At 38.2% G+C, this 12,284-nt stretch overlaps 1 protein-coding gene across 1 annotated transcript; it reads right to left on the reverse strand.

Moving 5' to 3' along the window:
* Window positions 1–5,473: 5,473 nt before the first annotated feature.
* On the reverse strand, window positions 5,474–10,255 carry LOC108679589. The gene is made up of 6 exons (XM_018168241.2): window positions 9,729–10,255; window positions 9,310–9,555; window positions 9,085–9,161; window positions 8,470–8,609; window positions 7,298–7,442; window positions 5,474–5,782 (listed from the first exon to the last, which is right to left on the reverse strand). The coding sequence occupies exons 1-6, from the start codon at window positions 10,251–10,253 to the stop codon at window positions 5,545–5,547; spliced, it is 1,371 nt and encodes a 456-aa protein (XP_018023730.2). The 5' UTR covers window positions 10,254–10,255; the 3' UTR covers window positions 5,474–5,544.
* Window positions 10,256–12,284: the final 2,029 nt, after the last annotated feature.

Consider the following 12,284-nt stretch of genomic DNA (forward strand, 5'->3'; position numbering starts at 1 on the left):
GCTGATACAAATGAACTCCTCGCAACGTTCACTGTAAGTTCATCAGCCAATCATTGACGGCCTTTCAAGCAAAATTCACCAATCATAGACAAGAAAATAGAGCGTAAGTACTTACGTTCACTTAGCCAGTATGGAAAGTATGACCCAGGCCACATTCCTTGTCTTGTTGGCAAAGGCGAGTCATCTTTTATTCCAACTTATCCGACCTATCACACCAAACATTTAAACTTGATTGATCCACTAGGCTTTAAGGACAAGGTGGGATTAGCTGCCAGGTTTTAGGGACAAATGAAGCTAAATCCTCCAAGTATGAACGCGTTCAAGAACAGACTAGATAAAGCTATGGAAAAATATATGTTCAGATTTGAAATGCCTAGCACCATATCGAACCCGGTGTCAGTCTAGTTTTTATTTCAAACTATCGTCAGTCTTGAAAAGATCCGGTCAAATGACACGATTTTAGATCTTCTGTGAATTTGTAATAATGTGAATGTAACAATGGAGGCGAATTTCTCTCGAATTTATTGATAAGATATCCTGTGAACAAGTCACGAAAAGTAAATAAAAAGTAAAATAGACCTATCCAGGCCTATTCTTTAATGCCGAAGATACTACTACTATACTAAATACTTCGGCGGCAGGCCACATCAGACCTACACTCCAGCGCCGACATCACTCTGTTATGTTATGTTATGTAAGGACATAGGGGCTCAGTCTCTTAAGAATATGATTATACCCCAACAAAATACCCTGAGAAGTGCTATAGGACGATAGAAGTGCTCTATAAACTATATTGCGCGGCATAAGATTTGTTCAAGGCACGTTTGAATGATAAAAATTATATAGGATGAAAGAAAAGCGTTAAAAATATATTTTATATTTGTTCTAAATAGTTTGTCACAAATATGAGATAATCTGATTTAGAAAAAAAAAAACATTGCAGTACAAGCACATAAAAGCAAAAGTAATTTTCCGGTCAAGAAAAAGTTATCGTTTAAAAAATATATTTCCGAATGCGACGACAATAAATTGTTGAACTGATCAGAACATGAACAGCTCAGAACATGAACAGCTCAGAACATGAACAGCTCAGAACATGAACAGCTCAGAACATGAACAGCTCAGAACATGAACAGNAAAAAAGAGTCTAGAGAGAGAGAGAGCACTGCTAGGAAAAGGAGCGCCTAGAGAGCACTGCTGGGAAAAAAGAGAGCCTAGAGAGCATTGCTAGGAAAAAGAGAGCCTTGAGAGCACTGCTAGGAAAATGAGAGTCTAGAGAGCACTTCTAGGAAAAAGAGAGCCTTGAGAGCACTGCTAGGTAAATGAGAGTCTAGAGAGCACTGCTGGTAGAAAATAGAGAGCCTAGAGAGCACTGCTGGGAAAAATAGAGCCTAGAGAGCACTGCTGGGAAAAAAGAGAGCCTAGAGAGCACAGGTAGGAAAAATAGAGTCTAGAGAGCACTGCTGGGAAAAAAAGAGAGTCTAGAGAGCACTGCTAGGAAAATGAGAGTCTAGAGAGCACTGCTAGGAAAAAAAGAGAGCCTAGAGAGCACTGGTAGTAAAAAAAAGCACAATCGTATAATTACAATATTATAAATTACCCAGGCAGATAATCTAATGAAGGATATTTACGAGACGCAAATTAAAGTGTGTTATAGATAATAATGATCCCAACTAACTTCTTGAAAACATTCTTATGTTAATAATCTTATGACAAAACGAATTACACTTTCACAGCATAATAATAATTTCCTGTAAGTACGAAAATTTTATACACATGTGTGAAAATGTATTTAAGCCGTACAGTTCAATGTATGGAACTGAAGAGGGAACGTGTTGTATTATTGTCACTGAAAATTTTATAAATGGATCTTTTGGAAGTGTCACCAGAAAATAAATTGCGGCTCTCTAAAAAAGTTTGCAAACAAAATATTTATGGTAAGAAAATAAATTACGGCTCTCTAAAAAAATTTAATAACAACATATTTATCAATAAATTGAAAAAAATGGGACAGGGTGGAACCATCTACAGGTTGTCCTTGAGTCTCCGGATGACTTCGGTTCAATTGGAATGAAATTTCGTCCACGAATAACAGGTTAGCTTTAAAAATTAATTAAATTAAAATTATTATTATTTTAATTATTATCATTATTTATTATTTGATTATTTAAAATAATTAAATATTTTTTAATTATTTAATTAAATAATTAAAATTATTGACTTTGTACTGATCATGAGCTTTTTTTGGTGGATGTTGCAGCCACCCACCTGTTCAGCCACCCACCTGTTCATCCACCTGATCACCCACCCACCTGTTCAGCCACCTGTTCAGCCACCCACCTGTTCAGCCACCCACCTGTTCAGCCACTCACCTATTCAGCCACCCACCTGTTCAGCCACCCACCTGTTCAGCCACCCACCTGTTCAGCCACCCACCTGTTCAGCCACCCCCCTGTTCAGCCACCCACCTATCTTGTCTATGATTGGTGGATTTTGCTTGAAAGGCCGTCAATGATTGGCTGATGAACTTACGATCTCTTAATTTTTTTTAAAGTATAGGCCCAGAGTAGGAGTGGAATAAATTAATGGTGGATCACGCAACCCAAAGTTGATTTAGATCCATATACCTAATGTATGTGTTGTTCGGACTCAGAAACGATGAACAAAAATGAGCAATATATTGTTGGAAGCTCTCCTCATTTATTCATGCATCAAGTCACTTGAATGAGATTGGTAATGTATTTTCGACTCGCTCGTTACCAAATAAAATGAAAATTGTAAGTAAAACTTACCAATGAGAATACAATTTTACGAAAGTCGTCCTGCAGTTTTGATTTGGACGACGGTATGTACACTGTTCGAAAGATGTCCGTAAAAAACGTTCCCACTGGCGTTACAGTAACCAGTTACTTACCGTAAAATTAAACGATAGTAACGTTTCCGGCACGAAAACGGTACGCCTGTTTTTGTACTTATACGGCTACCTACAGTTTCATCCTGAATATAATAACACGATTATATGTCAGAAGGCATGATGAATAATAACTCGAGGAATTGGTTCATATCTTTATTCATTATGTGTACTATAGGCAGAGTTCCTACAGTTTCATCCAGAATATAATAATACGATTAGATGTCAGAAGGCATGATGAATAATAACTCGAGGAATTGGTTCATATCTTTATTCATTATGTGTACTACATATATGCAGGGCGACGAACATGCAAGGCTTTTGGTCCAGTGCAGGTTAGTGCTCTGGGCCTATACTTTTAAAAAAAATTTAAGAGAGCGTAAGTTCATCAGCCAATCATTGACGGCCTTTCAAGCCAAATCCACCAATCATAGACAAGAAAATAGAGCGTAAGTACTTACGTTCACTTAGCGAGTTTTAAAAGTATTGCCCCTGGTGTTTTTTTTTTCTGCAGATCTCACCAAAAATCCCCGTCTCAAACACTGGCTCTGAGATGGCTCTGGCAGTGAACGGTGACTGTTGAGCTTAACCGTCCGTATATAAGGCAACTACGTTATAATAATTTTGTTATCTTCCATCGCCGAGATCATCGGTACTCTACATGTCCAGTGAATCTCTAAATACTCTTTGAAATTTATCGACATATACACCGGGTTAACACTTGAATAGTAAACTCTAACATAACAAATCCAAATCTGTTCTATGCAGAAGGTTCAGTTAATATACCTTTTGCACCCGTATACCTTATAAAAGAAATGTCGAAATGTCGACAGCAGCACCTTTTTTCGGACGAATGAGCATCTCACTTCTGAACTTGTTTTATCTCCCAGGGGCCATACTTTCAAAACTCGCTAAGTGAACGTAAGTACTTACGCTCTATTTTCTTGTCTACGATTGGTGGATTTTGCTTGAAAGGCCGTCAATGATTGGCTGATGAACTTACGATCACTTAACTTTTTTTTTAAAGTATGGGCCCAGGCTGCTTGTGGATCGGGCTATAACAACTACTTTACGATTAACAAATGACTGTTTCATCCAGCAAAATGAGGAACAGATAATCTGTGCTTAAATAATTTTGATAAGACTAATTTACATTATTTTTTCACGAAATCAATTTGGTTGCTAATTAATCAAAAGGAGGAATTATATTTGAACAGGTACAAATAACTTATCGTTATCAGTATCATTTACTAGTGGCGGTAGATAAAAATTACCTTATTCTTACTTACGATTTCCCAGGGAAGTCTAAAGGTTTTCGATCAAGCATGACACAAATTGTTTTTCGCCTTCTAAGCTGTTAAATTTTTATTTAATTCGTTGTATGTGAAGTAACCAGAACATTTGAAAAATTAGAAAATGTGCATGAAAAATTAACATCGATTTCACTTCATATGTTTAAAAATCATTATAGGGATAAATTGTTTAATTAGTCTTTTCTTGTCATATAAATGGACCTAATTAAAATCTCATTCTCATGTAAATTGATATTAACAATTCAGTGCCGTTACCCCGGCCCATATGGTGGGCTTTTGAATCGTTCTTTCTGGCATAGCTCTGTTTTAGTGATAAAAAGCCTGTTATATTTATTAAGAAATAAAAAGTCTGGAAGTGCATTTCTTACTTTTTGTTCAGATCTGCCCCAGACGCGAAACATTAATTAATATTAAATTAATTTCATCTGAAATATTCTTGCTGATATTTTATATCAAAATGTTCATAAAAAAATTATAGGATTCATTGCAAAAATTCTGTTATTGGACATGCAGAAACTATGTTGTCCAAATACCACAAATAAAAAAAACTCTGGAAACTCTAGCGTTGAAATCTCGCCAGAGCCAAGAAGGCTTAACAACAATCACACAAATTCTGCAAACCTTCGTAAATGAGAGACAAACTATGCGAAATTCATAAATAATTTGAGAGAGTAATCTCAAATTATTCATGATTTTTGCTCGCTATTAATTATTCTTTTGAACCAACTTCACGGAATTTAAGAAATTGGAGAGAAAGCTTCCCATGCTGGATCGAGTGACCGATCCATCCTGCTGTAAACGTTAAAACTTTATAACTCGAATTGCATGATGAGAATCTGACCAATGCCAATGGTTTTAAGATTTCAATGCATCAACAAAATTCTGAAAATTCCGGTATATGCAAAATAAAAATTTCAAAATACTCCCATTCAGAACTGCGTTGAATATCCTATCGCTGTTACTAGGCATGAAACAGAAAAAAATATAACTCAGTACTCACTGCAGTGAGTGACAGAGAGCGCATTTCTCGTTGAAGAAAACGTAAAGTCACGGACAGAGAGATAGACAGACGGACATGACGTGCCCAATAGCGTTATATAGCGCCTGTTTAGCGCATTTTCTCATTTATGGAAAAAAGGCGCTATTGTGCTCGTCATGTCCGTCCGTCCGTGTGTCTGTCTGTCCGTGACTTCACGTTTTCATCGACGAGAAAATGCGCTATCTGTCACTCACTGCAGTGAGTACTGAGTTATATTTTTTCCATTAATGAGAAAATGCGCCAAAGAGAAAAGGACGAGTCGAGGTGCTGCTGAACACTGTTCACTCAATTAAGAAATGTTCATTCAGTTCCCAGGTGAGAGGCTTGTCGTTCCGACTCGCCATCTCTTCCAGCTGCTCCCTGTCGGATGGCGAGAGTGTGGTTGACTGAAGATACACGTGGCGGAAGCCTAGGGAGTAATAAACTGGTCTTAGCGAGCTGCATGCTGGCATTTCCAGCAACTGTGCCACGCCGTCACGTGTCAGACGACACGCTGGCAGGACGAGGTCATAACCTTCCCTGAGTAGAGAGAGCACAATGCGTGAGGTGCTTGCACTGACTGTAAAGTTTACACGACGGAAAGTCAGGGGATAACCTCAGCGCATTCATGACAGAAATGAGAACAGAACGTGCACTGTTAGAAAAAACGGCGAAAAATCGGTCTCACTAGCTGCCGTTCTAGTGGCCGGTCGCCCCGTGAAAATAAACTGTTTCGCCGTTTTTATCAGATGTTTCACGGATTTCTAGTGTTAAATTAGAATAAAAACGGCGACACGGTGCTTATTTTCACGTGCCGACCGGCCACTGAAACGCCGGTAATACCGTTAACGGTAATTTTTCTAACAGTGTGATTGTGCACGTATCGTGGGTGCGGATGTGTAGTGTATCCAGATGTCTGTGCGAAGGTGTCGTGTGTGTAAAAGTGTCATGTTGATGATGTATCGCGGGTATCGATGTAGCGTGGAGTGGACGTATCTTTCTGTGTACATCATTGTTATTATTATATATTATCATTGACTTACCAACACAAGACGTTAAGAAAACTGAGGGCATTTGAACCCAACTTCTCCCACCATCAGGACCAAGTAAGAAACGGACTTTGTTGCTTGCTTTTCAAACTCAAGTTCATCATGTAGGTTTCTTTTTTCCTTTCAAAAATTATTAGAACTAACTTTATTGTCAACATAACGTTAATCCCAGAAATGAAAAGTGAACTGTTATCTGTTTTATTTTGGAATGTCAGCTTGTGTATTTGTGTGAGAGTTTGAATGCTTGACATAGAAACATTTAAATTTTGCCACAATGTCTATCGTATCGGGGCCTCAAGATGATCCAAAGTTTGGGAATTGGCAGTGAAACCATGAGCAAATTCTAAAGGAGGCCTTGATTATTTATTTGTATAAATTGATTTTTTAATATAAGTAAAGTTAGGAAGTTTTATAACTTATTTGAATGAGGTGACTCAGAACTCAACAACAATAATTTCACCAGAAGTTTTTTAATTCTACATCATTTATTTAGAATAAATTCTATTATAACATTGCAGATGCAAGTTTAGAATTTTTGTAAATTGAATTTACATTACCTTGAAAGTTTTTGTGCATACAATATGCAAGATACACTGATTTCGAAAATAGTGGCGCACACTCCAACACATCATTTCATACCACAGTCCAACTGCAATTATTACTGAATATATGAAAAAGTATTAAAGGAATCTGAATAGAACCATAATTAACATGCGTACCCAGCGGACACCTTCATATGCTCATAATACGTCAAGAGTTATCCCACATATAAGTTGTGATTGCAGATCCGTCCACCCGTTGTTACATAGATAGGGCCATACATTCAAAACCCGCTAACGGCTAAGTGAACGTAAATACTTACGCTCTATTTTCTTGTCTATGATTGGTGGATTTTCCTTGATAGGTCATCAATGATTGGCTTATGAACTTACGATCTCTTAACTTTTTTTGAAAGTATGGCCCAGATTGGTTGGTACATGATACCTCATCTTCAGACAAAACTCACGTGGGAGGCTGACAATCAATCAACTTTGTCGCAACCGCCAGCAGCCACGGCACCTCGCCGTCCTCCAGCTCCACGCAGCAAAGAGAAGTATTCTCTTTAACCTGTTCCGTGATGTGAACGGGCTGGAGTTGCCTGCTCACGGAGACTGCCAAAAAATGCAAGTTAAATATCATATTCCTGCATCTAACCCGCGAGCGTTTGTGAGGGAGCCAAGTCATTGTGAGGGAGCCAAGTCATTGTGAGGGAGCCAAGTCATTGTGTGGGAGCCAAGTCATTGTGAGGGAGCCAAGTCATTCTCATCGTTACTCACCACTCCAACCAAGTCACTCACGCATTAACAGGCTTCTGTGTAAATACTCCAATACTTTTAGGTTGAAAAAATTTGCTATCCAAAGTTGGTAGCAGCCACATCTCGAACATAGGGCCTGGTGCAATGAGGCTATAGAGTCTTCACATATTCAAGCTCAAATACTGTTTTGGACCTATACAGTTCGTGCAAACCGTCCAAAGCCCTGACGGTCCCCCTCCCTAATAAAACCCAACAAACATACGAACAACCTGGTATTTGCAAAACGCCTTTGCCATTTTTCCTTTCTTTTCGATTTCTCCTTCCTTTTTCTGCAAGGCCACTCTGTGCCACCTCTTGTTTTTCACATTCCATAATATTCGTATGGTACATTTGAGATGACGGTTAAGTTTTTTTATGGTTATAATGATTTCATTTTGTTCATCAAGAGGAAAACACTAGTTTGTAGTTCGTGACAGAGCTACGTTCTTTTAGATTTTCCAAAACATTTTTCGCCTTAGCGTAGATAGTTATAGTGACAAATTAGATGCAGTCACTGATTATAATTCAGGTTTTCAATAAAGCTCCCTACTATGCTTCCATTGAATCTATTCCTTGTCAATATTGCAGAAGTGGGTCTCGAACGGCTTATAACAACGTCTGCAACATGTCCCCAAACACCGGCATTTGTTTAACGTAAGATACTGGTTATTGATTTAAAATACTCCCAGGATCGTCAGCGAAGCCGACATGAGCGTCTGCAACGACACGTCTAATGCTCATAATACCATCGTTTGCAACCTCACAACAATAGCATACCATAACTGCACAATACCTCACAACAATANTACAAAATCCTATTTTTATCACAATTAATGACGCTCACCAATTCCACTTCCACAATTTACTGAGTTGAAAGTCTCAACGTCCTTCGCCTCCTCTAAGCGCAGGCCGAACCTCTTGAGATCCTTCATCGATTGCTGTGATTTAGCCTCGACGTGCCCGTAGAAGACACGTAGCCTGTCGCTGGAGTTTAATTAGTAAAATTATTATTTGTAAAGACCGTATTTCGCGATGTACTATGGAATACTGTTAATTAAATGGTGGTTTCTTGTTACATCCATCAATTTGAAATTACAATGGATTATGATGACAATAAATACACATCTAGGGAAAATACAAGGAAAAATTAATCATGTTGGTTTCCGTCACATTGGGGCAGACATGCATGGTGCTAAGTGCAGTTCTGCCCATTTTCAAGGAGTATTTCAGGAGCTTATGAGCTAATTTTTTTTAAATGCATATATCTCTCCTACATAGGGAATAATAACTTTGATTTCCAATCCCGGTTTAATTTCAAACCTAAACGGCTGTTCGCTGTCGACTAAAGTAATTTTTTAATTTCTTATTGTCGACGAAAGTAATTTTTTAATTTCTTTTCATACTGTATACCATTCTTCTCTTAGATGCTCATCATCAAGTCCTATCCTTCCCATATTACCCATGACCAGCTCGCAGGATGGGCTCCAGTCTGTCACAGTCAGACGGCAGCGAGTATCGTGACCAGAAGGAGTCCAGCTGCCATACTTTCAAAACTCGCTAAGTGAACGTAAGTAGCTACGCTCTATTTTCTTGTCTATGATTGGTGGATTTTGCTTGAAAGGCCGTCAATGATTGGCTGATGAACTTACGATCTCGTAACTTTTTTTTGAAAGTATGGCCCCAGAAGATGCAGTTCAATATCTAAGCCAGCCTCAGCCAACTTTATTAGCAGGGGAGATAAACACAGCACGGGTTTCTCCGTAGTGGAACGCACTATGACGGAGCCTTGGGGTTTGTTCTTTGAGTTTTCCAGAGTGGCTAAGGCTTTTTGGGCCTTATAATCCCCAGTTAACTTCCATTGTACGTTATTTGGCATGAACTCTTGAGGCATCATTTCTGACAATTTTAACTTTGCAGCATCTTCGCAGTCCTGTGAACACAGATTTTTGAAAAAAGTTAGCTTTCATGATTTTCATCTAGCTACCTTCTATCGTCAATTTGAATTCATTCTAGTAATAGGTTAATGCATGTGTGGAATTCCGTTTAATTTTAATCCTTATCACAATTATATTATTTTCTAATAATTAATTACGCAATGCTCACCCAAAATACATGATTTGCATCCCTCATAATGTAAACGATCTTGTGGTTGACCTCACGCAACGTCATTCTGAGCTCGTCATCTTGTACAAAGGACTTCGCTCGTAAGAAAGTCCAGAGTGCGCCAGGTGCCTCCTCGAGCTCTTCTTTAACTGTAAATTTCTTGATGGTATCTTGCAAACTTTGCTTCTGCGTCAATAGATTTTTCTTAACATCCAACCACTTGCATTCTTCCTCACGAAATAGTTTGAAGCAATACAAGTAGTGGTCACAGTTTTTTATTTCTGTAGTTAAGAATTTTACGACATCTTTCCCTTCATCAACGAATATTTTCTTTTTCTCGTCGTTTTCAAATTCTTCAGCTAATAGGTCTTCTGCCAGGATGACAGTGTGGTTACGATGCAAATACAGAAAACATCTTTTACACAAAGCTGTCTTGCACTTAATGCAGTAATACTCGAGTTGCAAATTATGCAAATGGCACAAGTTGTATTCAGTGCTTTCGCCTGTATCAGCAGATACATCCATGACTAATCTGCACAATAAAAACGATTATTGTACTCGAACATAAGCCTCTGACATTTTAATTTTTCCTTTGCCTCTCTTTCAAAATTAACAAACTTCTAGACCACAAGACAACGACACCTCGCACAAATTTTTTTTCTGCGCGTTTACATTTTCTGTATTTCAAGGAATCTATCTATCGTTAATCCAACGTTAATATTGATCCAAGACCTCCGTCATATGACACCTCCTTTCAGCAGGCATTTCTTCAGGCATTCAACAGCATGCATTTCTTCCACCGGCATGAAAGAAAGGAACCAAAACCAAGCCTTTCATAAAAAACATTGAAACGCTTAAATGAAACTCATAGACTGCGTGTAATAATATGAGATCTAAAGCTAATTGATTGTAAGCCACTCTCAGTCGCGACGCTTCAACTACATGTACAAGATGTGGTATTGAAAAAAAGCATAAAATTTCTACTACGATCAGGTAACCTATTAAACTTGAGTATTGAGCGTCATCTTCTTGTAAACAAATTTATTAAAATAATTATTGTTCTCTATATTATTCTTGGAACAGATGAGTTAGATAGTTGGCAGCGCACAGTTAGAGGAAGCAGCGAGACAGGCATAGCTATAGAGGCGGGTTCGATGCCTTATTAGTACGTTTTCAAATTTTTCCTAGTGTCGCTTGGGAGGAAGTGCCAAGGGGTTTGAGGGGTTCATCTATAATATGATTGTGGACGGATGTGGACATAGTGTTCAGAAGTCCACATCCGTCCATAGTGACATAGTGTTCTTGGAAGATACCAAGGTATCTTTTACTTGGGGGACCTCATGGTCTAAGATTTCAAACTTATGGTCCTAAGATTTCAAAATCAATGCTTCTAATTGTAACGGAGATATCAGTTTGTAGACATCGAATTACTCTCAATACATACAGGAAAGTGATTTCATATGATTCCTTTTAGAATCAATAAAGAATTAAAAATTATTGTCATCGTGCCAGTGTGGCCATGATCAATCTCACGCTAGATTCAATTTTTAAACATATAATCCACTGATAATTCACCATTTATAAATAAGAATACTTATATCAGTATTTCTAAAATTGACTCCAATTTCACATACCGAGTTAGTGGGTTGCAATAGCCCGTTCTAAATATTTCACGGTAAAAACAGTGTAGAGGGTGGAAATTTCAGTGCACTTTCGAATTACTAGTTTTTACTCCGTAGCCGTAGCAAGACTATAAAACTAGTCCCTAACTAGACCAATGCGGCCACCTCACTACGTACAGGCGAAGGGTTACAGGGGTTCTGAGGTGTCGGGGCGAACGACGCGCACTATGCAGCAATCGACTCGTTCAATACGCGCTGGTCGCCAGGGCTACGTCGAGGACAATATACTTTGTGGTTAATAGTGCAACAGAGCCTAATTCATATTTTATTTCATGAATTTAATATATATAGTGCTCAATGACAACTATTATAAAAATTACAACTCTAGTACGTACTCAAAATCGTGATTTACTACTTACTTTACGAATTTAAATACTCCATCTCTGCTGGTTATTTCCCCGACTCACGGAATCCCCATAATTTTCTCCCAAAACACAATCGTTCGCAACAAGTTCAAAACTATAAATCTATTTTCAATGCCCATTTGACTAAATACTGAACAAGAGACTGTACGAAGACCTCATTATTCTCAACACACAACACTAGACAAGACAGTTTTACAAACAAACCATATACAAGGATAAACCCAGAGGGACACACACAGCATAAGCTACAATACACGAAATCTTTCCTTCCTGAGATCTTTACGATTTTTGAAAACTGTTAACCTTTATATAATTTCAGCATTATGTAGATATCGCCAGTAAGACTTTTTTTAAATCAAGTTCCTAATAAGAAGCAGTGACATTCATCATTATTTCCCTTACCTCGAGACGGGGCCAACCATCCCAGCGTAGGCCAAAATGGACCTACGACGAATTGCCCCTTGCTTCTTTAAGCCCTTACAGTAAATCTCCTCGTTGTTTATTCATGA

This window comes from Hyalella azteca, unplaced genomic scaffold, assembly GCF_000764305.2.
Source record: "Hyalella azteca isolate HAZT.00-mixed unplaced genomic scaffold, Hazt_2.0.2 contig10905, whole genome shotgun sequence".
Classification (NCBI taxonomy): domain Eukaryota; kingdom Metazoa; phylum Arthropoda; class Malacostraca; order Amphipoda; family Hyalellidae; genus Hyalella; species Hyalella azteca.

Bases quoted from the DNA above. Each gene is read 5' to 3' on its own strand.
- LOC108679589 (XM_018168241.2), bottom strand. From the start codon at position 10,253: ATGGATGTATCTGCTGATACAGGCGAAAGCACTGAATACAACTTGTGC. The intron at 9,162-9,309 runs CTGGGGCCATAC...AAAGTATGGCAG, and splicing joins TAGATATTGAACTGCATCTT to CTGGACTCCTTCTGGTCACG. The intron at 7,443-8,469 runs GTGAGCGTCATT...ATTTTTTGGCAG, and splicing joins AAATTGTGGAAGTGGAATTG to TCTCCGTGAGCAGGCAACTC.